The 27,765-nt window shown below is 39.1% G+C and overlaps 2 protein-coding genes across 3 annotated transcripts; one reads left to right on the forward strand and one right to left on the reverse strand.

Annotated features, from left to right (window-relative positions):
* Positions 1 to 14,897: 14,897 nt before the first annotated feature.
* On the reverse strand, positions 14,898 to 18,554 carry LOC113189932 (hibernation-associated plasma protein HP-20). Its single transcript, XM_026398984.2, has 3 exons — positions 18,423 to 18,554; positions 17,405 to 17,542; positions 14,898 to 15,380 (listed from the first exon to the last, which is right to left on the reverse strand). Exons 1-3 carry the CDS (start codon positions 18,427 to 18,429, stop codon positions 14,935 to 14,937), a joined length of 591 nt encoding a protein of 196 aa, XP_026254769.2. The 5' UTR covers positions 18,430 to 18,554; the 3' UTR covers positions 14,898 to 14,934.
* A 1,999-nt stretch (positions 18,555 to 20,553) lies between these two features.
* LOC113189294 (hibernation-associated plasma protein HP-25-like) lies at positions 20,554 to 27,691 on the forward strand. Of its 2 annotated transcripts, XM_026398032.2 has the most exons (4): positions 20,554 to 20,610; positions 21,621 to 21,834; positions 23,168 to 23,314; positions 26,068 to 27,691. In XM_026398032.2, exons 2-4 carry the CDS (start codon positions 21,792 to 21,794, stop codon positions 26,523 to 26,525), a joined length of 648 nt encoding a protein of 215 aa, XP_026253817.1. In that variant the 5' UTR covers positions 20,554 to 20,610; positions 21,621 to 21,791; the 3' UTR covers positions 26,526 to 27,691. The 2 variants fall into 2 exon arrangements, with proteins under 2 accessions (XP_026253817.1, XP_026253815.1); XM_026398030.2 differs by lacking the exon at positions 20,554 to 20,610 and having other exon boundaries at positions 21,589 to 21,834.
* The last annotated feature ends 74 nt before the right edge of the window (positions 27,692 to 27,765 follow it).

Here is a 27,765-nt window from a genome sequence, read left to right on the forward strand (position 1 = left end):
CTTACTTAAACTAAAAAGTTTTTTCTCAGCAAGAGAAACAATAAGAGAGGTAAATAGGGAACCTACATCATGGGAACAAATCTTTACTCCTCACACTTCAGATAGATCCCTAATATCCAGAATATACAAAGAACTCAAAAAATTAAACAATAAGATAACAAATAACCCAATCAACAAATGGGCCAAGGACCTGAACAGACACTTCTCAGAGGAGGACATACAATCAATCAATAAGTACATGAAAAAATGCTCACCATCTCTAGCAGTCAGAGAAATGCAATTCAAAACCACCCTAAGATACCATCTCACTCCAGTAAGATTGGCAGCCATTAGGAAGTCAAACAACAATAAGTGCTGGTGAGGATGTGGGGAAAAGGGTACACTTGTACATTGCTGGTGGGACTGCAAATTGGTGCGGCCAATATGGAAAGCAGTATGGAGATTCCTGGGAAAGCTGGGAATGGAACCACCATTTGACCCAGCTACCGCCCTTCTCAGACTATTCCCTGAGGACCTTAAAAGAGCATACTATAGGGATACTGCCACATCAATGATCATAGCAGCACAATTCACAATAGCTAGACTGTGGAATCAACCTAGATGCCCTTCAATAGATGGATGGATAAAAAAAATGTGGCATTTATACACAATGGAGTATTACGAAGCACTAAAAAACGACAAAATTATGGAATTTGCAGGGAAATGGATGGCATTAGAGCAGATTATGCTAAGTGAAGCTAGCCAATCCTTAAAAAACAAATGACAAATGTCTTCTTTGATATAAGGAGAGCAACTAAGAACAGAGCAGGGAGGAAGAGCATGAGGAAAAGACTAACATTAAACAGAGACAAGTGGTGGGAGGGAAAGGGAGAGAGAAGGGAAATTGTATGGAAATGGAAGGAGACCCTCATTGTTACACAAAATTACATATAAGAGTTTGTGAGGGGAAAGGGGAAATAAAAACAAGGGAGAGAATTGAATAACAGCAGTTGGGGTAGAGAGGGAAGATGGGAGGGGAGGGGAGGGGGGATAGTAGGGGATACGAAAGGTTGCAGAATACAACAGTCACTAAGATGGCATTATGTAAAAATGTGGATGTGTAACTGATGTGATTCTGCAACTTGTATTTGGGGTAAAAATGGGAGTTCATAACCCACTTGAATCAAATGTATGAAAGATGATATGTCATGAGCTTTGTAATGTTTTGAACAACCAATAAAAGAAAAAGATCCAGGGAGCTTGGTGGGCACTGAAGGTGCAGGAAGGCCCAGTCCAGAGGTGCCCGAGTCATTCTATGTTAGTCTGGCTTGTTGTGCTTCCTGCAGGCCGAGGTGCCATGGTCTGGCTAGAGACGCCTATAGCTCAACAGCTTTTCTCCCTGAACACTGTGGCCACAGGTGCCCTTCCATGTGTAGATGCTCCTAGAGCTTGTGCAGTGCCTAGAGCTGCTTCTCAGACTCAGTGAAGTTCGCTGATTCTCCCTTCTCACTGATGACTCCAGGAGTTCCACTCCTCTCTTCTCTTTGCTTTGCATTATCACCAACTACTCCATCCTTTGGTGGATTGAGAAAGTGGCATTTACTTTTGCCTGCTAGACCAGGTGTGACTCTGGGCCCTGAAAGTTCTGGCAGTCCTTGAGGTTTACATGGCTGAGGATGTACCAAGGATCCAACCTCAGCCACAAGTTCAGGGACAAGTAATTACCAAGTCTGGAAACATGGAGCAGAAGATTAGGAGATGATCGGCCACTCTTGTGGGAACCGCATCACCAACTTTATCAAGTAGCAGTATATTTTCTAAATTCTCAAAAACCAGTTATTTTGGAGTTTATTTCCATGAAATGCCACATGAGTCAAGGCTGGGGCTCACCCAGAAAAGATCATGAAGTACTTTGAGTTGTTTTCCTGTTGGACACAACAAAATCCAAGCAAACCAGCAAATACATATTGTTGGAAAACAATGCTGCTTTCTTAAACTCATGCCGACTCTAGTGTGTTTCTTGTGGGCACAGAGCCTGTTGTCATCTGTTTAGCAGTCATATTTAAATAATAATTGGAGTAATCTTATTCTTACGACAATTATGCACCTCCTTTTCCCAAGTGTTACTCTTATGTAAGTTTTATTGCTAATGCTGGCTCTCTATCTCAGTGGGCTTGCAGCAGAGCAGATGGGTGATGAATAGTTCTTTGATGGTAAATGAATAAAAACTACCAAACATTGAATTAACCATGATTCTTTGCCACTGATCTAAAAATTTTTATTTAGTGCAGTGTCCATTTCACTCTGAAGTATTAAGTCAGTTAGACCAATATACCAGAATTACACTTGCTCACTTTAATACATTTATTATATTGCCTCCTTTGTGGGACTACCAGACCCTTAAGGGCAACTCTCAATCTCTTATCTGTTCTCAATAATCTACCTAAAACATCACAAATTTTGTAACAATTTGTAACAATTATTGGAATTTATCTGAGGAAACATAATCAACTTTTGCATGATATATTACACTCTTGCTACTAAATGTTAACCTTTTTGTCAGTAATCATAATTTTAGAATATACCTTCAAATTCAAACAAGCCATCAATCAAATTTTGGGGTCACAAAATCTGGTCCTAATTTGTGATTCAAGTGATCTTACAAAACTGAAGGGAAGTCATGAATGGAGAAATATCACAATTATTGATGAGTCTGTTTTTAAAATTAGAGGATGTTGGATTCAAATCCCTGCTTTGCTACCTCCAAACTAAGAGACCTCGTCAGTTCACCTCACTTCTCTCTTGACCACATATGTACAAGAGTTTTGGGTTAATTATTTAGTAATTTTAAGGTTGAAAGATGATATCTGTAACTTTTTAATAAAGATAAGTGATATATATTTTAATTTCTCAAAAAGTTATTTCTTATTACTCTCATTCTTTGCTGCCATCTATGGAAAGTGCTATTCTAATTTTAAAACTGGGGAGGATATTATTTCCAAGAATTTTGACAACCTATCACATAAAAACCAAGGACACATCTCAAAATAACTTTAAAATGACTCTGAGAATATTATGAATGCTTAGACACATTCCATGATGTCAGACTTTCCAAACTCTTCCAGAAAATAGTGAGGCACTTGGCATTAATGAAACAACAGGAAAAAAGCGGGGGGGGGGGGAATGCAGAGGCCTAGAAGAGAGATGACTATACTTTCTCTAAACTTAATTTTCAAGGGTAGAATCAGGGCTGAAATGCACTTCTCCAGGCTTTTATTTGGTTTGTAATTTCATACCAATATGGTGCTGGGTTGCCTATGACTTGGTGGATATAAATGGGCAACGAATTTTGTTCTCAGTCTGACACTCTAATCCCATTTGAACTGTTCCCAACACACATATGCACACACACACGCACACATACGCAAATACATAATCAAACTTGAATCATAAAGACCCCTCAGTTGCAGAGGAAATATTTATTTTCCTGAACTAATAACAGCATTAGTCTCAAAACATACGATGTTAGGACAGTACACTGACTATAACATGAAGTCCCTCATTGATTTTATTGTAGGAAAGATGATTAGGACTTCAAGGTTTACCTTACTCATTGTCCACAAATGAAAATTTAGCAGGTTTTCCTTTTGACTTAAGTTCAAAATCTTCAGAGAAAAGGCAGACATGACCTTCACAGAAAATATAAATTGTCTTCTAATGACCGTATTTCTTTCCACGTTGTTTCATTACCAATCTTGGATCCAAATTTTCATGTAAATTTCTAAAGCTATCTTTACAACTATACTTAACATACATGTTTTAGGCTTTTCTGTAATGGATGGGTGTGTGTGTGTGTGTGTGTGTGTGTGTGTGTGTGTGTGTGTGTGTGTGTCTGTGTGAATGTGTGCTCTATTCATGCTTAAACTGTCAAATGATAATATGTGAATCCATATAACTCTCTAAAATACACAATTCACAATAGCTAGACTGTGGAATCAACCTAGATGCCCTTCAATAGATGGATGGATAAAAAAATGTGGCATTTATACACAATGGAGTATTACTCTGCATTAAAAAATGACAAAATCATAGAATTTGGAGGGAAATGGATGGCATTAGAGCAGATTATGCTAAGTGAAGCTAGTCAATCTTTAAAAAACAAATACCAAATGACCCCTTTGATATAAGGGGAATAAACAAGGACAGGGTAGGGACGAAGAGCTTGAGAAGAAGATGTACATTAAACAGGGATGAGAGGTGGGAGGGAAAGGGAGTGAGAAGGGAAATCGCATGGAAATGGAAGGCGATCCTCAGGGTTATACATAAGGACATACAAGAGGAAAGGAGGGGTAAGACAAGATAATACAAATCGAAGAAATGATTTATAGTAGAAGGGGTAGAGAGAGAAAAGGGTAGGGGAAGGGAGGGGATGGGAGGGGGGATAGTAGAGAATAGGACAGACAGCAGAATACATCAGACACTAGAAAGGCAATTTGTCAATCAATGGAAGGGTAACTGATGTGATTCAGCAATCTGTATATGGGGTATAATTGGGAGTTCATAACCCACTTGAATCAAATTGTGAAATATGATGTATTAAGAACTATGTAATGTTTTGAATGACCAACAATAAAAAAAAAGAAATATTTAACCTTCAAGTTAATCTACTGCAGAAAAAGAAGGCATGTATCAATATCAATTTTTTAAAAATCAGAAATCATTATGAAGCAGATATAAATAAACACTAAACAAAGATATCCTCATGAAAAAAAAAGTATAACGGACATCATTCATCTTTTTATTTATATCTTAGAGACACTGATTTTATTAGAATGATTTGACATTAATTCCTTATTCTAAGAGTCTTGATCTTCCCAATTGGGCTTCTATTTCTTCTAATCCTTTCTACAGGACAGATAAAATTGGTAAATTTAAACAGGTCTCTCTTTTTAGTCCAGCATTATGAGATGAATAATTACCCTTTAAGGATGTTCTAATTAAAAAATAGAAATCACACACAAGAGGAAAAAAGTACTTGGGAAACTGCTGTGTTGATACCATGGGTCAATTTCCTCAAAACAGACATTAATAAAAAACATTCCCTTCCCAGGGAGAGAGCTCTTCCTCTTCCACTGTGGACGCTCGTTCAATGATCACCTCCTGGCTGTCTTATTCCTGACTTCTCTGCTCAACCTTTGAAACTTTGCAGAGATGGTGATTTCTTATCTCAACTTTTGATTTTCTGTTCTCCTGGACCCTGAAGTCAGGGTAAATTTTCTAACCAAGCAGTGAAATACTCAAATACATAAAGGAACATAAACATGTGGACAGTCCAACTAAAACACACCCACTCTCTGGTAGCTCCTTTGATTATCATGGCCAAGCCTGGACCTCATAGCTGATGAACTTTGCTTGATTGTTCCCTCTCTACTGATCACTCAATCAACATCACCCTGAGAGTTCATCTCTGAGCTCAATATATCCAATATTCTATCGGTTCGGTTCACTTTGATTATGAGCATCATGGTTTTAAATATTAATATTGAGTTGGAAATAAAATATAATGGGGCTGGGGTTATGGCTCAGTGGCAGAGCGCTTGCCTAGCATATACGAGGCCCTGGGCTAGATCCCCAGCCCACAAAGTAGAGATATGGAACAGCCCTGATTTCCCCTAATCTAAATCTGTAATTTTATAGACTTAGAAAATGAGACGCAGGAAGAAGGGAAAACTCAGTGAGTGAAATGAGTGAAATCAGCATCAATCAAATCAGGACAATGGAGAGATTTTCCTCCTAACCTAGAACTCCATATGTCTTTTCCTGATTTTCTTTCTTGCTATCCATATTTTCATACCTTAACAATTCCTCCACTGATAACCTTGCATGTGCCAGGCAGCCTCTCTGTGCTTGCTGAGGTGAAATAAGTTAATTAAAATTCAATTAATTGAGGATGAGATATTAAAATGGCTGGGTAAAGAGTTTAACAATCCTTTTCTCTAAAAATAAAAATAAAACTGGACAAAAATAGTTAAAACAAACCTTTTAAACTTGGGAAAATGGCCAATCGTATACAAAAATGAGTATTTACTCAAAAAATTCCACTTAATCTCAGTAAGAACAGAGGAAATATGTACTTTCTTCACCTGGAATTATACTCGCCTAGCCCAAAGCTCTGTAGTACAGATATCCTACTAGGGTGTGATGGGGTGGGAGAACTAGTAGAGGTTAGGGACAGGCGGAACTTTGACCAGTAAGTAGAATGAATAATTCATCCCAAGGGCACTGTCAAAAATAATGTTTTTTAAGTATCAAACAACCAGGGAAGGCTGAACTTTTAGTTATCCTGAGATCCTGATACTAACTAGGTCAAGCAATAGACCAGCCATAAATTTAGCAGGGAGATTTGGGAGAGGGGGGATACTCAAAAATGGCTTTGAGAAGACCCCATCTATCTAGAAGGCAGTCTAGAGAACTGTGGACATAAACAGACTTCTTTCCAGCTCAGAAAGACCTGAAAGTGAAGTACCAAGCCAATCGTTCCTGGCTAAATATGAAAGTTTAGGGACGAGCAAGTAAAATCAAGGTCAGACCTGAAACTTGTCTGAACTTGATTTAAGTACAACTTCTAAAGAATCATTGACTGACTAGTCACCAGTTCTGACCCAGGGACAATCCCTAGAAACCCAGGCTTAGGAAATAAAAAGAGTTGAGAAAAATTGAGTAGATATCAGTGGCAGTACAGAGTGAGATACACTGTAATGACAATCAATCCCCAGGGGAGCGAGATCAGAATCCAGAATTATGGCAATCTCTTAGTGATAACATCCATATGCTAAAAAATCTAAAATGAACAAAGAAACAGGAAAGTGTGATCCTTACACAGGGAAAAGAAAGAAAAAAAAAGAAAAAAAAAAGAAGTCAATAAAAGCAGTCTCAAAAGGAGCCCAGGTATTTTAGACCTAGAAGATAAAAGTTAGAGAAGTAATTATGTTCAAATTATTAAAGTAACTTGAGTTTTAAGCATTACAGGAAAGTATGATGACAATGACCCATCAAATACACTATGTGAATTGGTTGAGAAGTTATTTTTAAAAATAACCAAATGGAAATTCTGAACCTTCAAGATACCACAACTGAAATAAAATATTCACCAGATGGGTTTACCAACAAATTGGAATTGTAAGAAAAATCCATCAGCTTGAGAGACCGAGAGACCTCATCTTATCTGAGAAACGTAAAGGAAAATAAAGAAGGAAAGAACAAAGAGCCCCAGAAACTAGAGAGACACTACCAAGCACACCAACATACATGAGACAGGAGTCCCAGAAGGAAAGGACACGTAGGAAGGGGGGAAGATATTTGAAGCAGTAATGGCTGAAAGCACCCAGATTTGCTGGAAAACATTGATCTGCATCTCCAAGGAAGTCCATGGGCTCCAATGAGGGTAAAACTAAATAGATCATCAACAAAACCAACTGTGGCAAGTTAAAAACTTTTTTAGAGTTCTTGAAAACACGAAAAGATTATTAAATCATCATGAAAAAGCAAACCACTATAATATGAACAGCTGTCTTGTCAGAAGAATCTTGGAAACCAGAAGACAGTAGAATGGCATGCAGAATTCTGAAGGAAAACTATCATTTCTAAGCTTTTGATTTGAAGTGAGAATGTGCAACTCTTCCTTAGAGACCATTATAGGATTCTTACTTGGTCTAATTTCAATATTATTGTATCTCAGGGATGAGAGGAGCTGGGGGAGGAGGAGGAAAGTGGGGAAACAGCTCATCGGTGTAACATCAACACACACACACACACACAATGTTTATCAGTTAAGTTCTCCATTTTACATGGGTGACAATTTGTGTTTTCCCCAAACAATTACAATATCAAAATCAAAGATATCCTGAGCACATGTCCCACGACAGTTACAATAACAATGAAGAAGTTTGAAATATTGTGAGAGTTACTGAAATGTGGTAGATGTGAAGCAAGCACAAGATGAAACAATGGCTCTGAATGAACTGCTAGATGCAGGTTGCACAAACTTTAAATTTAATTTTAAAAGCCCCACAAACCCTGCTAAGTACAATAAAGTGAAACACAATAAAATGAAATATTTATTTATTTATATTTTATTATACTATGATCTGAGTTAATCAATACAAGTTGTAGGTTATAGATTAGAAATATAGATTAATAAAATAGTATAGTCACAGCCACTCTATCTTTATGATTCCTATGTAAAACTGTTATATGAGCTATTTTTAAGATGATAAAAAATTGTCTTTCTGCACTTTGTGCACCCACAAATGTAAAGTCCCCAGGATGTGGTGGTCTGTATTTGCTCTGCTCACTGCATTCTCAGCCCCTGGACTCTGCTTGCTTACAATCTGCATAATTCCATAGGATGTGGTTTTAATATTTAAATATTTGGACCACAAACAGCTAGAGGTGCTTCTTTCAGAGAGACACTCAGACTCAGTCAGAAGCATTGCTGGCCAGGAAAAAAATAAATAAAATAAAATTCTTTGATTTGTTTCAAAATCAAACTTAGTGTGTTTTCTGAGCAGTTGCCTCATAACAATTATTTTTATTGTTTTCAGAGTTTGGGATTCATCATATAAATCTCATACATATTTTGTTACATTCATACATAAGTACTTCAGTTTTGGGAGTGCTAATGTAAAAAGAATCATGCTGGTCTAAATGTGTCCCCATATTCATGTTGAAACTTAATCACCAATGTGATGGCATTCACCTTCTTCAGGAGGTGATTCTTCATGAGGGCTGTCCTCATGGATGGGACCAGTGCCTCATAACTGGTCTTGGAGGTAGGGCCTGTTCCTTCTTCTGACAGGTGAGGACACACATTCCCCGTCCCTTGCCCTGCCACGCTTCTGCTAGGTGAGGATGCAGTAAATGTTTTGTCACCAGACAAAACATTCCAGGCCCTTGACTTTGGATTTCCAGGCCTCCAGGACTGTGAGAAATAGATTTCTGCTTTTTATGAACTACCCAGCCCAAGGTATTTTATTAGAGAACCCTGAACAGACTAAGGCAGCTGATATCCAGGTACATTCCCTTCAACAATGGAGAGGAAACAGACACCTTCAGACCAACCCAACCAGAAACACTGGGAATGTTTCTTGCCTATACAATTGCACTCAAAGAAATGCTTTCTTTAAGGTGGAAGAAAAATAAGAAAAATTATTTCAGAAACATGAAAATAAAGCAAGTAATAGTGAACAGCCTGATGGGGTAACTCAGTACATGAATACAACAAACACTGCACAAATTAATGTTTATTCATTTATTAAAATGCGTGTTCTAATATTCTACCCTCATGTAATAGGAACTTGTATTAAACTAAAGCGTCAGCTCCTTCCTGAGATGTGTCTTTTTATCTCTGTTTTAATAGCTGCAACTTGCTGGTTTCTGCTTCTGTGATCATGTTTGCTCAGTCCTTGTGGCAGGAACCAGAGCCACCTGGAGAAAGGGGGAGGAATCAAGGCTACTTTCTAAAGAAAGTCTTGAAACTAAGTCTGTACTGTATAAGAAAAGATCCTGAGGATAAAGCGTGGTAGAAGACTTGGCTGAGCCCACACCAGCGCTGAATAAACCTTGCTCTTTGCATCTCCAGGCCTGTTTATCTCTTTCCATTGCCATAATTTTCCATATTTTTTGTAACAAAAGTGTAATAAATAAAGCATGTTTGCAGTCTCAAAGAATATACTACATAAATACTAACAGGATATACGTCAACAAAGAGAAAACAGATAATCAGGCATATGTGATGGATTCAAAGAAAGGAAAACAAAATACAAAAGAATATAAAAGTAAAATACATAGAAACTGATGTGGATAATACAAAATAAAAATAATACCATGGATTTAGACAAAATTTTATGAGTATGTTGAATATAAATGGACACAATACTCTGATTTTAATAAAATGCTACTATAGAAAGAAACATTAATGATCAGAAGACACAGTCTCCATATAAAAAGATGAAGATTTATTGATATTTAAGGATAGAAATTATATACAATATAAATGTAAGTGTAACATTGATAAGGCTGTGGTGACGGACAAAAGGCACTAAACTGATAAAGAAGAACATTCCATGTTTTAGGGACTCCAGCTGAACCTACATTAGACCTTTCAATGACCACAGACCACTGATGGACCACTGGTAGTTTTATTTCTTATTTTCCTATTTGTTCCAAATCCAGCAGTCTTTTCTTCTGTAATATTTAATTTACTGCTAAACCCCTATTTTTTTTAATTTCATCTCTAAAAGACAAATTTGGGGCTTTTATAATTTCTTCTTTCACTAATTATGAACCTATGGAGTTTAGTCCTAAAAAACTGTCTTTTTCTATACTGATAAAGTCTTTAACTCCAGTAAACATTGTTTCTAGTTTATATAATAAACTCTTGTTTAAATTTTCAGTTGATTTTTGTTCTTTGTTTCATCCTGACATGAAGATCCTTCAACTTGCATTACTTCCTTCCTGCTTGAAGGACAGCAGTTTGTTTGTCTGGGTGACAAACGCTATGTTGACTGTATATTTGCTTGCTTAGGAATGTGCTTCCTTGCTTCTTTGAGAGATAGTTTTCATTTATTTTTTTATCTAATATCCAGTTCACTAACTCCTTTCTCTAATCAATTTACTGTAAAATGAGTTCTCTGAGTTCGTTGATGTTTGTTATATTTATTTTCATTTTTAAAAGTTCTTTTTGGATAGCTTACTATTTTTTATTTCAACTTTTATAATTGCACATTCCCACACTATTTTCCAACTCATTAACCTGTCTTTAACCATAATAAATTTAGATTTTTAAAAAACTGAGCTTAGGCTTTTAATGTTTCATTTTACTTTAAAAGCTCTATAGCATGCCCATAGTATTTATAAAATTATATTGTTTTAGAAGCACTTTCAAGTTTTTAGTTTTATGCTACTGATCTCATAAATTTTCATTCTGTACTGACTTTTGATATTCATTTTGTTTATTTATTTTTTGACTGACACATAATATGTGCACATATTTATGAGGTACAATGTGATGCTTTGATTATGTAAAGTTTTCTTCTGAAAATGTCCACATCTATTTAAATGCACAGATTGATTTCTGCTTTTTTTTTTTTCCCTTCAGTCACCTCCAACTCCTCGGCTCTTCTTTGCTCTTTATGTCCATCAACCTTGAAATTCTACTGACAAATCATTAGTTCAATGTCCTCAAGGTCTAGGAGGCAGGTGACTTCCTCCAAAGAGGATCATATTTTGCTTCAGCCAAATGCCTGGAGGACTTCAAGATCAAGTTCTTAATTTGGTGTCTGTGGTACCAGTTTAAGTGAGGCCAATCCACAGCTGGAGCTGTGCAGGGGTCTTCCTCCTCTGTCCTGTTCTCTCCCATCCCCATTTGCATTTGCTTTTACTTAAACCAAGGTAATATCCTCTTCTCATTTTGCTGGGGTTTAAAGAAGTCAGAAGGAAACTTAATTCTGCTTCTTTCTTATCTCATCTGGCTGTTCAAAGTGTTGTGGGCATCTCCTTCACATTTTGGGTAGTTTCTAGGTCTTGACTATCTTGCTGCCCTATGAAGCCAACGGTGGTTGCTCATATGCAGACATATTAGAAATGTCCCCTGGGAAGAAAAGCAGCCTCTAGAGTAGTTTTGTTTTTTTCCTTTCCTTTTCACTTCTCTAGGATCAGGTTTTCATTCACACCACAAACAAATATCAACTCAAATTGATATTAAATACGTAAACAAAAATCCTGGATATTTAAAACTCCTAGTGGGGGGAAACTTAGAGGGAAGGTTGAACTACGTTGGTGTGGGCAATCATCTCTTGGATACAACCCCAAAAGCATGAGCAACAAAAGCGAAAATACACAAAAGGGGTTGCATTGAACTAAAAAGTGGCCGCACAGCAAAGGAAACAATCGACAGAGTGAAAACCCCACAGATTGGGAGAAAATGTTCGAAAATCATGCATCTGATAATAAGCTCATATCAAAAATATCTAAGGAAGTCAAACAACTTAATAGTAAGAAAAAACAACCAATTTTTAAAATGTCCGTGGATACACATTTCATAAAAGAAGACATAAATGTCCAATAGGTATATGAAAAAATGTCCAACATCACAATCCTCAGAGAAATGGACATTAAAAGCACAATGAGATATCCCCTCAGACCTATTAGAAGGACTGTTGTCAAAAAGATGAGAGATACATGTTGGCAAAGATATATAGGAAAGGGAACACTGGTAGACTGTTGATGGTAATTAGTACAGCCACTGTGGGTAACATGATGGCGGTTCCTCAATTAAGAATAGGGGCTGGGGTTGTGGCTCACTGGTAGAGGGCTTGCCTTGTACATGTGAGGCACTGGGTTTGATCCTCAGCACCACATACAAATAAATAAATAAAGATATTATATCCATCTACAACTTAAAAAATATTTTTAAAACATTGTTTTAAAAAATTAAGAATAGCACTACCGTCTGCTCTAGCAATTCCACTTCTGAGTATATATACAAAGTATTTGAAAGCATCAGTACATGACCTATACCTCCCTGTTTCTTGTAGCATGATCCACAACGGCCGACCTAGGTACCCAGGGTAAATGGGTATAAAAAATGTGGATACACACAAAATGGAACACTAGTCTGCCTTCAAAAAGAAGGAAATCTGTCATTTGTGTCAATGCAGATGAAGTTGGAGGACATACGCTAAGTAAACCAGCCAGGCACAGAAAGACAAACACTCCACCATCTCACTTGTATATGAAATCTAAAATGTTCAACTCACGGCAGTAAAGAACAGAAGGGTGGTTCCAGGAGGCTGGAGGTGGGGAAAGAGAAGATGTGGATCAAAGGATAAAAGCTTTAGTCAGACATCAGGAATAAGTTTCAGGGGCCTGTTGTTATGTTAGACAACCTGCCATTGCTGTAGGGACATACCTGAGACAGTCAACTTGTAGAAGGGAAAATGTATTTTAACTCACAATTTCAGAGATTTCAGTCCTTAGTCTCTGTTGCTTTGGGCCTGAGATGAGGCAGAATATCATGGCGAAACGGTGTGGTGGAGGAAAAATACTCACCTTAAGGCAGCCAGGGAGCAGAGAGAGAAAGAGGAAAAAATATATCCTTTAAAGGCACCCCCTGTGATCCACCTCTCTCCAGTTTCCACCACCTCCCAGTAGCACCACCAGCTGGGACCAAGCCTTCAACATTGAACCTTGGGTTCACTCAAGAACCAAACTATAACAATTGACTAGCATAGTTACTATTGTTAATAATAACATATGTTTCAAAAATGCTCAAGAGTTGATTTTTACATGTTCTCATCACAAAAAAAATATGTGAGATGATGATGATAGTTAATTTACTCGATTTAGTAATTCCACAGTGTATAAATATATGGCAATGTTACATTGTATCGCATAAATATATGCAATTAGGTTTTGTCATTTAACAAAAGCCTCTTGAACTTAACCCAGGGACAATATGTCAGGAAATAAAAGACTCCAACATTACATATGTTAGAAATGTTTCAACTCAGTGATTCATTTCCCTTGTAACTGAAAAATACAAAACGAAACACAAGTAGTTTTTATTTTATATTTGCTGTACGGTTGAATATGTCTTATGAACTGAATAAGTCCTACCAAAATGAATAAGTGGAATCTCTTTGTAAAGAGCATAAGTAAAATTCAACCAGAAATGCAGAAAATGAAAAATAAACCCGGCATTTATCTATGTATCATAGAGTTAGCTTTGAATTGCTAATAAGGTGGAGATATCTATTTGTATTCATCTACCTAATCCATCAACATCTGATTATTTGATATAGATTGAGATTAAGTATCCATCTATACCTCCACCTTAACAGCAGTGTGACACCAATCAGGAAGGTCTGATTCCAGAGAAGTAAGAAAGAGATTAAGCCAGAGAGTCTGCCTGTTTCTCCCCAAGGACATTTTCCAACATAGACCCACAATGAGCAATCTTCACTCTGTTTCTGTCTCTCTTTCTACCTGTACCTCTGCCTCTGCTTCTGCCTCTGTTTCTACCTCTATCTGAGGCTCCCTGGCTGTTCACTGAAACTCTTTCCTCTTTATCTTAATTCCATATGCAAACTCCACTTTGGAGTTAGGAGGGACCATGCCCCTAATTGACCTCTGTCCCATATGACACAGGCCATAGAATGTGAGCCGCTCCCAAAACCTTGCTCACAGATTTCTCCTGGGTATTGCTATCTATGCTCTTTTCTCTTTTGCTCCTTTGAACTTGGAGACCTTCAAAGCATGTGTGGAAGAAGACTTCCATGTGTGGAAGTCAGGATCTTGGTTCTCCCACCTCTTGGAAGAGCTTCATTCTTTGTTGAGAAATACCTGTGGGTTTCAGGTGCACATGGCATTCAGCCACTGAAATCTGGGTGCATCCCTTGTGTTTGCTGCTGTCCCCTTTTCTAATACAGTGTTTCAGATTATCCCCATGTTTCTAGAAAAGGAATGGTCAAAATTAGCCCTGTCTTTGGAAAGATAAAGTTACAGCAGGGCCAACAGGTTTAACAGAGCCTACGTATAAATAATTTAAAGGAAGAAGGTGTAAAAAGTAAGGTCTCCAGGCAAGTTTAAAACTCTTTAAAAGGGTGAAATGCAACGAGATGGCATGGGTTGTGTGCACTGAGTACATTTTCCTAAGACATTTGTATTGGGGTCCATGGGCCCTAGTCTGGGTAGTCTAAGAAGGACCTTGATTGTGAAAATGGTGTTTCTTGAATAATTTTCTGATTTTGACGGTACAAGGCCCAGCTCTAATGATAATGCCTTATCTTATACAATTATATTTCTCAGATGCTGGAAGAAATAAATACAAAATTTCAAGATCTGGAAACTAGGTTTATTCTTTTCAGGTGGAAGAATCACACAAGGCTCAGAGTTTTAGGAGGTAATCAGAAAACCTGAGAAATAGATAATGACTTCTGCTTGATTTGGTTCCTCTGTTTCAACATCTGCTTCTAGCCACACCTTGTCCCCCTGTCTCAGCGGCATAATCATGGCACCAGAAACATTTTCATATTCTTCTTTGGAAAGCTGACGCTTTTCCATGACTTGGGCTTGGTTCTTCATCAGCCCAACCTTCACCTTGCAGTGGTGAAGCTCAACATCAAAGCTGAAATGGTAATTTCCAGGCTTCCTGCAGTTAAAGATTCCCGACATCTCGTTCAAGTCCATTTGAGCATTGTACAGGACCTCTGTGAAGACGACAGGCTTGGAAGGTGGCGGGAGCCTTCCACTGAGCTTTACAGTGAAAGCTGACCTCTCTCTGCAGCGGCACTTTACATTGTTCCCTTTTGGTCCTGGGTGTCCTGGTATACCCACAATGCCTAGGAAGGACACAGAACCATCTGTGAGAAGCTGATGCCTTCGTGGGAGCATGTACCCTCCCAGGAATGCACTCGGGGTGTCAGGAGTTCACTTGCTGAATTTGAGAGACACTCCAGATTCTGTGCATATCCCAATATCTCAGAGTTGGAACCCCTGTTGTAGTTTCCACCAATGCTAACAGAGCTCTCAGGGCAAGGTTATAGAGAAAGCAATACTTGCTCCGTTTTCCCTAACATTCCTGGATCTCTATGTTTTCCCCTCCCTGGAGCAGACATTCCAAGGGTGCTATGCCATACTGGATGGTACTGAGCACCCCAGCACAATTTTGACTTTGCACAACGTGGCCTGTCCAAAGCTCAGGAACTCAGTTTACTACCCATTAGATCTTCTTTGACTTTCATCTGAGCAAGTCATACATCAATCAAAATTATTGTACTAGTTTACACCAACCTCCTACAGGGATTAAGTTACTGCCTTGGCTAAGAGAGTGAACTTCAGGCTTATACAAGAAATAAGTAGAGAGGGCTGGGGTTGTAGCTCAGTGGTAGAGCGCTTGCCTTGCACACATGAGGCACTGGGTTCCATCCTCAGCACCACATAAAAATAAATAAAGAAAACAAAGACATTGTGTCCATCCACAAGTTAAAATATATATATATATATATATATATATATATAGAGAGAGAGAGAGAGAGAGAGAGAGAGAGAGAGAGAGGTAATATTTTATCACTTATTAACAGTATTTTTCTACATATATATATATATATAGAGAGAGAGAGAGAGAGGTAATATTTTATCACTTATTAACAGTATTTTTCTACTCAAGTTCCTTAACAATTTTAAAGATCTCTTTCCTCAACTATGCAGCAACCCTTAATAGTACTCTTTTAATTGTTCCTGAATTAGTTAGCATTCCGTGTTATATTCGCTGTTGTTATTACTACTATTGGTCTCTAAGTTGGGACTATGATCTTTGTCCCCTAAAAAATCTTAGGAAAATGTGATAATAAAAGAATGATGACATTTTTCTGTGATTTCTACTCCTGTGGGTCTGCATTTACTTGATGACACTAACCTTGAATTTAAGAGGTTGAATCTTTTTCTCTGAGGACAAGTGAACCATGGGATCACAAAACCTGAGTCCCTTTGATCCTAGAATATGGACCCATGGATGCTCAGTGATGATGATAGCTGTATAAGAAACTTTTCAAAATGCATGGAATTGTCTCCGAGGGACCCTTTTGGCAATCTCATTTAGGTGCCAGCAGCAATGCACGAAGCCTCCTCGCTGTGCACAGTTCTAGAGCCTCAGCGTGCATCAGAATCACGTGGGGGCTTGCTCAAACACAGGTTGCTCACCAGGGACCTTCTCAGAGGAGACCTGGGGTGGAGACTAAAATTTGATTTTATAAGAGAATTTCAGGTGCTGCTGCTGCTGGTCTGAAGACAACCCTTGGAGAACTGTGTCCCTACCTGGCAAAGGCAAGAAGCACACTAGGAATCTGGTGCAGCCCGTGAGTAGGACCTAGGGTGCATCTAGAACCCAAGGGTATACAGGGCTTACTGGGCACCAGTTACCCCAATAATGCATGGACTTGGCTCAGACATTACTATAATCAAATGCACATCTTCTCACAAGCATGCTGTGCTACTCAGCCCTTGGGAGCCCTTTCTCTCCCCTTAACTAGAAAAGTTATCCTGATCCATGCTTCCACCTCTGCAAATATGAATCTTCTTGGTAGCTCCTCTACCTTGACTTACCCTTCTGGAGCAGCATGGCCTTCAATCACCACCTGAGCCTGGAACTGGGCCAGATTCCTAAGTCTTCATAAGATCTGTGATTTGGGCTAATGAGCATTGTGCCAAAGAAGCCCTATCTGAAGCTAATGCTGGACCTCAATTTCTTTCTCTCCATTCTTTCTATTTTTTTACTTGCTACTAATAATCCTATGAAAACCATGACATTTCACCCAAAGGTTGAGAGGGAAGGGAAATTAAGGAACAGAAGAAAAGACTTTCTTACCTGGGAGACCTTGGAAACCAGGGGGCCCCATCAATCCAGGAACCCCTGGATATCCCCGAGGTCCTGGAGGTCCATAGCAGTCGACCTGATCATTGAAGACATTCACCAGGAGAACAGATATGGCCAATCTCCACACATCTAGAACAAGAAGCAAAGAAGAATTATTCACTAACAATCTGTGTAGGTAGAATTAAAGCTGTGTCAATCAAAATAACTTCATACATGCTTGGGTTCAAATGATAGCTGTACCTCTTATCAGTTTATGTTAAACCCTACATTGTAGCTGGCCCTTTTTGTTAACTTCTTTATCATGAACCACCACCCTGGAATTCAGTTATGACTATATTCAAGATTGTTAATCTCTCTTCTTATGCATATCTTTGTCAGATAATAAATACTTAAGAAATAGTGTTGAACTGTCGAGTGAATAATCATTAATACAGGTTACTAGTTATTGCTTATCATGCTCAGAATACAATGCTAGAAACATTATTTCATTGAATTTTTATTAAAGTTTGGTAAGAGATGAGCTCTTAACCTATAGTTAAAGATAAGGAAGCTGAGATTCCCCAAATTTATAGTTATCAATGCCAAACAAGAAAACCAGAAAGAACAAGAGGTAGGATTTGAATCCTAGTCTCAGTCCAGACCACTATTCCAGTGAATTTCAAGTGAATTAGTGTGTATACGTGATCCTGCTTCTTGACACCTCAAGATGCTGAGTTAGAGGTTTTTAAAATTTGCTTGTCTTTGTTTTGTTCTTTACTTTTCTCAAACCAACCTTGTGTTTAAACAGGGAATATAAAGCAGAGTGGACTATCATTTACTCCCATGTTTTCCTGTTCCCCAGATCAGCAGCCCCCAAAATAATGTGTAGAGAATAATAGGGTTATCAACATTATCCACACTGAAGTTTTCGGTCCCTATTAAGACTGGCCATTTCCAATCCACCTCCTTCCGGACTGGAAGATTGGATCACACCCTCCCACCACTTGCATCACAACCCTACTGTCCCTACCAGTCATTCTCAGGTAGAAAGGCCAAGTTCTCTTGGTGGGCTTCTTCCAGTACAAAAGGTTCCTGTGTTGCTTAGCTCAAGAGCCTGAGGCTTGGGTCCCTGTGAGGGCTTCCCTGTAGCAAGGACTCTTAAAATGTTCTGCAATCATTTCTTCAATATTGAAATATTTTCAGAAGGTCCAACCTGGGTCCACAGCAAGGTTAATGATTAACCCAAAGCAGGACCTTTCCAGACTTTGGACAGGAAGATGGTCAACTCCAGACTTTCCATCTGGAATGTCTGTAATGAAAAATAGCTGTGACAGGTAAAACCCAGCCTCCAAGATAGATGATAGCAGTTAGAACCCGTTCAAGAGACCCACTGACAATATATGGTATTCTTGACAGCTGTGGAGAGTGGATGTTACAGTTCTCACCACAAAAATAACCACGAGTGGTAACATAGTTTTTTTTTTTGTTCTGTTTATTTGATGTTTTTTTGGTGCTGGAGATGGAACCCAGAGTTTCATACAATGCTACGCTCTGCCACTGAGCCATGTTCTCAGCCTCAATGCATTTGTTCACTAGTTATATTTAACCCCCACACAGTGTATATTTACTTCAAAACACATTATACACAATAAATACACACAATGTGGACTGTCAATTTTTTTAAATTAAAATGCTAGAATGTGCCTTTCCTTGCTTTCCTACTATTTTCTGAGTACTTATTCACTACATCTAAGCTCAGTCCCAGGGCTGTGAAACCATTTCCCTGGATAAGAAATCTTTATAGACAGAAGAACTTCTCTGGGCTCATTGGCAACTCATTGTTGGACAAGCCACCACCATTATTTGAAGGCCAATGTGTGATACATATAAATCGTGTTGTTAAACTAAGAACATCACACAAGAAGAATGTCTTCTCAGCTGTTATTATTCTTCATATGTCATCTCTTTAAGTCCTTATTACATTATTATAAGAAAAACACTACTATGACTTGGTGACCTAAAGCTGGCTGTCCTTGGTTGCAAATCCATTGTGCAGTACAAAACATGACCCTGTTCTCAAGGTCATGATCCACTCATTAGCAGACAAATCCAGAGGCTTAGATCAGTCTCAGGTTCAACCTCGTTGACAACACGAGCCATGGTATTATTATGTCCCTCTCTGTGACGTTAGCAGGTGCTGATGCTAGATGTCTACTGTCATTAAATTGCTGCTTTAAAATAGTGATATTCTAATTCTATAAATTCTTTTCCATGAGTTAGTTGTAACATTTTGATAAAGAGACTTTATGTCTCATCTACTATTATTTCTACCCAGGGGTAAAATTCATACAAGAAACTTAGAACAAATGTTTGTTTTTTCCCTCTCTTATTTGCCAGTTTCATTGATTTCCTTTCATCCTCCAAAGCTCAGATTAATTCAGTAAATTCCTAGAAGCATAATTGTTGGATTGCATAGTTGAGATTATGTTTTGTTTTATAAATGCCAAACTGCTCCCAAATTAGGTGACATTGCATTTCCACCAGCAATGAATGAAAATTATTTTGCTCTGCATCCTTGGCAGAAATTGAACTATTTTTTTTATCTATTCTTTTTTTAAAAAAATATATCTTTATTTATTATTATGTGATGCTGAGGTTTGAACCCAGTGCCTCACATGTGGTAGGCAAGTGCTCCACCATTGAGCTACAACTCCAGCCCTGATTTTAGCTCTTCTGATAAGTATATAGTCACTGGTAATTTAATTTACAATCCTTTCTGGCCAATGCTGTTGGACATCTCAATATATGATTAGGTACCATCTCCACAACTTCTTTGGTGGGATGTGTATTCAGGTATGTTGCTCATGTTTTCAGGGGGTTGTTTATTTTCTTGTGGCATTATTATTTCCTTGTATATTTTGTCAGACGTGGTTTTGCAATATTTTCTTTCCATCTTTCAAGGGTCAAGGTTCAGTGGACTTTTGATTATTTAAACAGCATCATTTATGATTTTGGTATTATATTTTAAATTTTGCTACCAAACCAAAATCACTTAGATTGTCTCCTATATTTTCTTCTAGAATTTTCTAATTGTGTGTTTCTTGTAATGCATTGAAGTAATTTTTTTGTGAAAAGTGTAGGGTCCGTGTTAGGTTTGTGTTCTACATAAAACACCCAATTATTCTAGCAGTTTGTTGAATTGCCGTAGCTTTGTCAAGGTAAGTTGGCTGTTTTATGTGGATCCATTTCTGCACTCTCTATTCTGTTTTGCAGTATGTGTTTCCTTCTGTAGGTACTTTACTATGATTTACTGTAGCTTTATATTAAGTCCTAAAATCTGGGAACCTGTGTCCTCCTTCTTTGCTCTTCTTCTTAGTGTTGTGTTGACCACTCTAGCTCATTCAAGTTCCCATGTACATTTTAGTTCCATTTGTTAATATCCATAAAATAGTTGCTGATTCATTAGTTATATTTTAAGTTGGTATTGCATTGAATTTATGTATCCAGTTAGAAAAAATTATCTTCACCACATTGAGTATACCAACCTACAAGCTTAAAATATATCTTCTTAGATTCTTTTATTGGAATTTCATTTTACAGTTTTCTTTATATATACCACATACAAATTTTGTTAGCTTTGTACTTGAGTATCTCATTTTTGGTGCCATCGTTAAATTAAAAAAAAAATCCACTTCCAATTGTTCTTTGCTGGTACAAAGGAGAGCCATTGACTTTGCATGTTACTCTGTGTCATGCAATCCTTCTGTACTCACTGGTTCCAGAAATTTTGTAGGGGTATTTTTATTTATTTTGGGGGAAACTCCTACATCACTATTTTCCTTCTTCCTTCCCAATCTCTATTCCTTTTCTTGTCTTATTGACCCAGGTAGGCCTTTCTGCATAATGTTGAATAGGGCTGGTGAAAAGCAACCTTCTTACCTGATTGCCAACCCGAGGAAGAGAGCATACTCAGGTCTTCACCAGTGAGTCTAAATATTAGCTGTAGCTTTTACCTGCGTAGTTTTTATTACCAAATTGGATCAGCTCTCTACTATTCCTGGTTTTGCTCAGATGCTTTGTTGACCCAGAACGTTGGGAGCAAGGTCCACTGGATGAGCTGGGACAGTGACTGTGTAAGGGTCAAGGTTCATGTATTAGGAGCAGAGCCTTGACCACCCACATAAAGGGTGGTCGCTTGTGAATGCCAATTGCTGCAACTTTCCTCTAGTTAAAATTCAACTAGGACACCCCAGGAAAGACCAGAAGACCAAGTATTCAGAGAATTCATTTCAGCAAATCATCCTTCAGCAAATTAAGCTTCAAAATCAAACCAAGTGAGAGAAAGGGACTAAAGAGGTGAGCAGCCCACTTTCAGTAGGCTTCTTCCCACGCTGTCTGAATGCCTCAGCAAAGAGGAGGAGCTCTCTCCAGGAGAGCTGCGGGTAAGTGCGCTCACCACTCCTAATTATGATAACGAGATATTACAATTCATTACTGCTTTGCATTGCCCAATCTCTTGCTTTCCATGCAAAAATATTTTTTCACTGAATTAAATCTGGGAGATCAAATGCCCATAACTCTGTCAAAGGTGCAGGTTTTCTTTCTGCCTTAGCTCTGGTGAAAATGGATAAAAATGAAACTCATTATTTAATTAACTTTCAAATTAATATGGAGGAATTATGTCAGGCCCATGATGAAACCATCCTATATGCATGCTTTTGGAATATATGTTCAACGTTCATACTTGATGCTCATACTCAAAACCAGGAGCATAGTGCTCAGGAAAACTGTTTACCTTTCTCTATGTTCATCAATTCGGCCCAGATTTTTCATCTCTGAGTGTTCTTGTGCCTCATCCTGCGTGGGATGGTTTGTTCGTTTATTTCTCCATTAAATAATTGCCACGTCTCCCTCACACACATCTTATCACCACCTTGCACCTGTTCTCTCTTTTACTACCCTCATTATTTTACTGACTGTGATAAGATATTACAGTTCATTATTCATTACATTTATTTACCGTCACAATGATCCCTTCCACACCATGATTCGGACCAAAGCAAGTCACATAAGTAACCTCCAAGTTGAGGGACAGAGAAGGACTCTGATCAAGATGAGGCTATGGAATGGGTGTGGATGGAAGGAAGGGTGGAGAACTGCAGTCAAGAATTCCCTCTGCCACAGAGAATTAGCAGGCTCTGGCAGGACAGCACCCAAATGAAAATGCCCTCTACTGTTTAATTAATCAGTGGAAACAATACAGAAGTAAATAAATGCATATTCTTTCAAAGATGTTGGGGAAGTTTTCTTAGAATGAGTGACATTGAAACAGGATTCGACAAAATAAAAACTTTTTTTTTTTTTTTTTTTTTTTTGGATCAGGGAGCTGTGAAGTCAAGGTGTAGGGGAGGTATACTGTAGTGTTTCCAGAAACCCTAAAGCCTAAGTAAGAAAACCCTATATATCTTATCATTAGGCCAACACCAATTATTACAATGTGGCGGCCAGAAATGATTTCCTGACTAACAGAAGCAGGAATTGGAACAATCAACATTGGATTCCTATAGGAAAGATCAGGCTTGTCTGTGCGCCATCTAGAGGGCATCTGGAGAGGGTGCGGCAGCCTAGGATGATGCCCCGAGTTGATGTCATAGGAAGGAGCACATGGGATTGGGAGAGCTTGTGTCTCTGACAATATTAGGAACACAGTCTCTCAAGAACAATGGCATTTTCCTCCAATCTGTGTGAACTTTTTCCTGTAATCCTCTGCTCTAGGCGTCTGGATTTTGGTCATGGCCCTCACAGCTGCCCTGGCTGATTTCAACAATAAAGGAAACTCTGAACCCTGTGAACCTCAAGGTCCCCCAGGCCCTCCAGGCATCCCAGGCTTTCCAGGCCCTCCAGGACCACCTGGTCCAATAGGTGAGCTTATTTCCCTGTGACTCCCTTTCCCTTTGGTTGTAGTGTTTGTTGACCCATATGAGATCCCCAGTGAGGCTGGCAATCAATATTGTTGAAGCAGGTGTTTCTTTTCAATGACTCTGCGCTGTTTCTCAACTCTTGATTGTCCATCAGAATGTCAAAACCTCAGCCTGTAGCTATGGAATCAGAAGTTCGGGAATAGATGCAAATAGTCTAAGTGCTTCAGAGGTTCCTCCCAGGATATTTGATGTACCACTGGGTCAGAGACCCCGACTATAGCTCTGGTTGGTCTCCACACATGACATGGTAGGGTATTTTGGTTTGCTTTTTCTTTGCCATGACCAAAGACCCCCACAAGAACAATTTAGATGAAGAAAATTTTATTTCAGCTCATAGTTTCAAAGGTCTCAGTCCATAGATGTCCAACTCAATAGCTCTGAAGGCAGAATATCATGATGAAGGATACGGCAGAGGATAGCAGCATAGGACATGACAACAGGAAGCAGAGAGAGAGAGAGAGAGCTCTCCGCAGTGTGACTACCACCTCCAGCCACCTACCTGCCTACTGTTACAGCCCAGTAATCCATGTCACTGGATTAATGCACTGATTGGTTAAGCCTCTCATAACCCCATCATTTAATCTCTAAACTTCCTTGCATTGTCTTACACATGAGCTCTGGGGAGGCCACCTCATATCTTAAGCATAACAAAGGAGCAAGAACAAAAGCATGCATTAGCTGGATGCAGTGGTGCACATCTGTAATCCCAGCAGCTTGGGAGGATGAGGCAGGAGGATCACAAGTTCAAAGCCAGCCTCAGCAATTTAGCAAGACCCTATCTCAAAACAAAATATAAAAAGGCTGGGGGTATTGCTCAGTGGTTAAATGCCCTGAGTTCATTCCTGGTAATCCACCAAAATGCATTAAGTTCACTCGGTATATAAAAACTTGGAAGAAGTGCGAGGAGCCTGCATTCACCCTAAACCTCCCCATTCTGCTGAAAAGCAAGTCGGGCAGGAAGAGGTTGCTTGCACTTTAAAAAGTCCAAGATAGGGACTCTACTTGCAGATTGCTGTTTATAGTAGGTTAAAATTTCTGCTTTGTAAGGGAAAAATCAGGCAAATATAGACATTGTGAATATTTCAATCAGCTACACAGTTGACTCTGTAACAAGAGGTGCTTGCCAGCTAGAGAACTGTGATGGTGAAGCTGGAGCTTAGTGAGAATTCACAAACCCACGTTGTAGCGCTGAGCTAGAGAACCAGTGTGTATCACTAGTTAACTTTTAAGCTGGAATTGGCAAAATGAAATAAATTTTAAATTAAGATCAAATTGATTCCCGTGGTAGGAAAAAAATCTTACAATTGCACACATGTGCACACACACACACACACACACACACACACAGGTGCATGCAGCCACAACACCTACATGCAATCATGACATGAAAAATAACTATAAGCATTTAAAGGCAAAATCTACATTGCTAACTTAGAAGGAATGGTATCAGGTTGGGCCCAATAAATTTACAGAGTGTATCATAGAAAACATGCATATACACTTGCTTTGTTTATCAATTTTAAGTTCAATCATGTATTGAGGGAAATAACTTTACATTCTTTTTTTAAACCGGGACTGAAAGGGGCACTTCACCACTGAGCCACATCCCCAGTCCTTTCTATTTTTTTATTTTGAGACAGGCCTCACTAAATTGCTGAGGGTCTTGCTAAGTTGCCAAGGCTGTCCTTGAACTTGTGATCCTCCTGCCTCAGCTTCTTGAGTTACTAGAATTACAGGCATGTACCACAGCACCCAGTCATAACTATATACTCTTACAAAATACTATTGATTGCAATCACATAATTAACTTGATAAACCAAGGTAACTTGGAAAAATTAGCTTTAAAAAACCCTTTGAATAACACTCTTATGGACAAACTCTTACAAATATTGTTATTGTAATGCTCATTGTGGCTGCACATATTTTATATTAGAGTCATAATGATTCCTAAAACATCAGAGGCAGGATGGGGCATGGAAAGACCAATTGTTTGGGTTTCGGAGATTTCCATTTGACTCTGAGCACTATCTCTGAAAACTGAACAACTTGAGGGACAAGTTGACCCTTGGGGCAGCAGTTTGTGTCAGACTGGCTCATTTACATCACTAACCGTGCAGGTATCCACAGATAGAGATGTACAAGAAACCGTATATTCATCAGTGAGGTTTGGGAGTCACCCAGGACTATGGCATTCTTGAGTTTCTGTGCCATCGACCTGTGGCTTTTAACCATGGCACAATATAATTTCTTCTCTGCTTCAATTCCCAAAGAAAGTGATTTTTAGTTATAAGGTTTGTAGTAAAGAAAATATGTGCTTCTGCCTGAAAGATATGTTAGATATAATTCAAGCATTTATTCCTTCAGAAAACATAACTTGAGTGTTACCTACAAGCTGGATACTTTAATAAGGTACAGCCCTAGTGCAGGCACAGGCATTGAGGAGGGATGGCGATTTAGTGTGGTAAAGGCATGATCAACATAAACACAGGGTGTCACTGCTCTAGAGCGCGGAGGACAGGATGTTTCTAAATCTGTGGTAGGAGAGTAAACTTCCAGTTAAGGGTTTAAGTTCAATCTTAAGGATAAGTAGGATGGAACGAAAATTGGTGGATGGGAGACAGAGAAATATATTGATCATCAAGGGCACAAGTTCAAAACTGCCTCTTCCCTCTATCTGCACGTCTTGGACTACAGGACCTCCAGGTTTACCAGGAATGCATGGATTACAAGGTCCTCCTGGAGACGTTGAGAAGTGTCCATCGCCACCAAAGTCTGCCTTTGCTGTGAAGCTGAGTGAGCGTCCCCCAGAGCCCTTCCAGCCCATTGTATTCAAAGAGTCTCTGTATAATCAGGAAGGCCACTATAACATGACCACGGGACAGTTCAGCTGCACCAACCCTGGTGTGTACAATTTTGGCTTTGACATCGGACTGTTTCAGAGTTCTGTGAAGATAAGTCTCATGAAGAATGGTATCCAGATCAGAGAGAAACAAGCCCAAGCCAATGACGGCTACAGATATGCAACGGGGACTGTCATTGTGGCCCTGGAGAAGGGGGACAAAGTCTGGCTGGAATCCAAGCTGAGTGGAACAGAATCTGAAAAAGGAATCACTCAGATGGTGTTCTTTGGGTATTTGCTTTATAGAAATTAAGTTGGCTTGAGCTCCTCCATCCCTCTTGTCAGTCCTATTTCACACACTGCTCATCATGGAATGAGGGAAAGTCTATAAAAACTCAAAAGTTCTCAGTTGAAAAAATAAAATTTAACACACATCCAAGAAATGTGGAAATGATAAATATAGTTTGCAAATAGCATGATCTCCACCACTATAGCAGACCCTGATGGGGTGGGGGGGGGTCTTTCAAGAAGTCAGAGAAAAGGATGTAGGAGCCCAGTGAATGGATTATGGGGAAGAAGTTCCCACAGACTCTTCCAGAAGCAAGAGCCTTGCTCTGTCCCAGCTCCTTGCTCTCCCCAGGTTTACTAAGGATTAGCCAGTGAAATGAGTTTCCCTGCAGACCTGGGAAAGTCCTTTGAACTCTAACAAAAATGTGAATGCTTAACATCAGTTCCTTCCCTGGGAGGATATTTTGATGGATGGATGGGAAGAGGACTTCGAGTATGGTTAGAGGAGGGTGTGTACCATCGCTTACTGTCAAGGACTGGATTGTGCACCCCCCCTCCAAATCCCTGTGCAGAAGCCCCAGCCCCTAAGGCTAACTGTATCTGGATGTAAGGTCTCGGGAAGATTAAGGTTAAATGAGGTCATAAGAATGAGGCCCTGTGTTAGTCAGCTTTTCATTATCGTGATCTAAACACCCAACAAGAACAACTCGGGGGAGGGATGATTTATCTTGGCTCGTGGTTTCAGAGGATTTAGTCAGTGGTTACTGACTCTGAGGCAGACACATCATGGAAGAACATAGAGCAGAGAAAGCTGTCAGCTCATGGCAGCTGGGAAACAGAGAGAGAAAGAAAGGGACTGGGAAGAAGATAAACCCTGGAAGGGGACCCCTACCCCACCACCCCAGTGATCTACTTCCTCAACTAGACCCCACCTCCCCGTAGTCCATTCAGCTTTCCGTGTTGGCCGATGACATCAGAGTTCGCACAACCCTGTCATTGTCTAAAGGCCCCAGCTCTGGACCTTGCTGTGTTCAAGGCCAGGCTTCCAATGCATGAGCTTATGGGGACATGCCAGATTCAAAGTGGCCTTATAAAAAGAAGACTTGGGTGGACACAACAAGAAGGAAGCCATCATCAAGCCAGAAGGAAAGACTTCCCCAAGAACCAAATTGATCAGCACCTGAATCTTGGGCTTCCCAGCCTCCAAAATTATAATAAATTTCTGTTGTGTCAACCACCCAGTTGATATGATATTTTGTGATGGC

The sequence above is a fragment of the Urocitellus parryii genome, chromosome 5 (genome assembly GCF_045843805.1).
Source record: "Urocitellus parryii isolate mUroPar1 chromosome 5, mUroPar1.hap1, whole genome shotgun sequence".
Taxonomy (NCBI): domain Eukaryota; kingdom Metazoa; phylum Chordata; class Mammalia; order Rodentia; family Sciuridae; genus Urocitellus; species Urocitellus parryii.

Bases quoted from the DNA above. Each gene is read 5' to 3' on its own strand.
- LOC113189932 (XM_026398984.2), bottom strand. The intron at 15,381-17,404 runs GTAAGAAAGTCT...TGTCCTTCCTAG, and splicing joins TGGTTTCCAAGGTCTCCCAG to GCATTGTGGGTATACCAGGA.
- LOC113189294 (XM_026398032.2), top strand. From the start codon at position 21,792: ATGCCTCAGCAAAGAGGAGGAGCTCTCTCCAGGAGAGCTGCGG. The intron at 21,835-23,167 runs GTAAGTGCGCTC...CCTCTGCTCTAG, and splicing joins TCTCTCCAGGAGAGCTGCGG to GCGTCTGGATTTTGGTCATG. The intron at 23,315-26,067 runs GTGAGCTTATTT...CTTGGACTACAG, and splicing joins AGGACCACCTGGTCCAATAG to GACCTCCAGGTTTACCAGGA.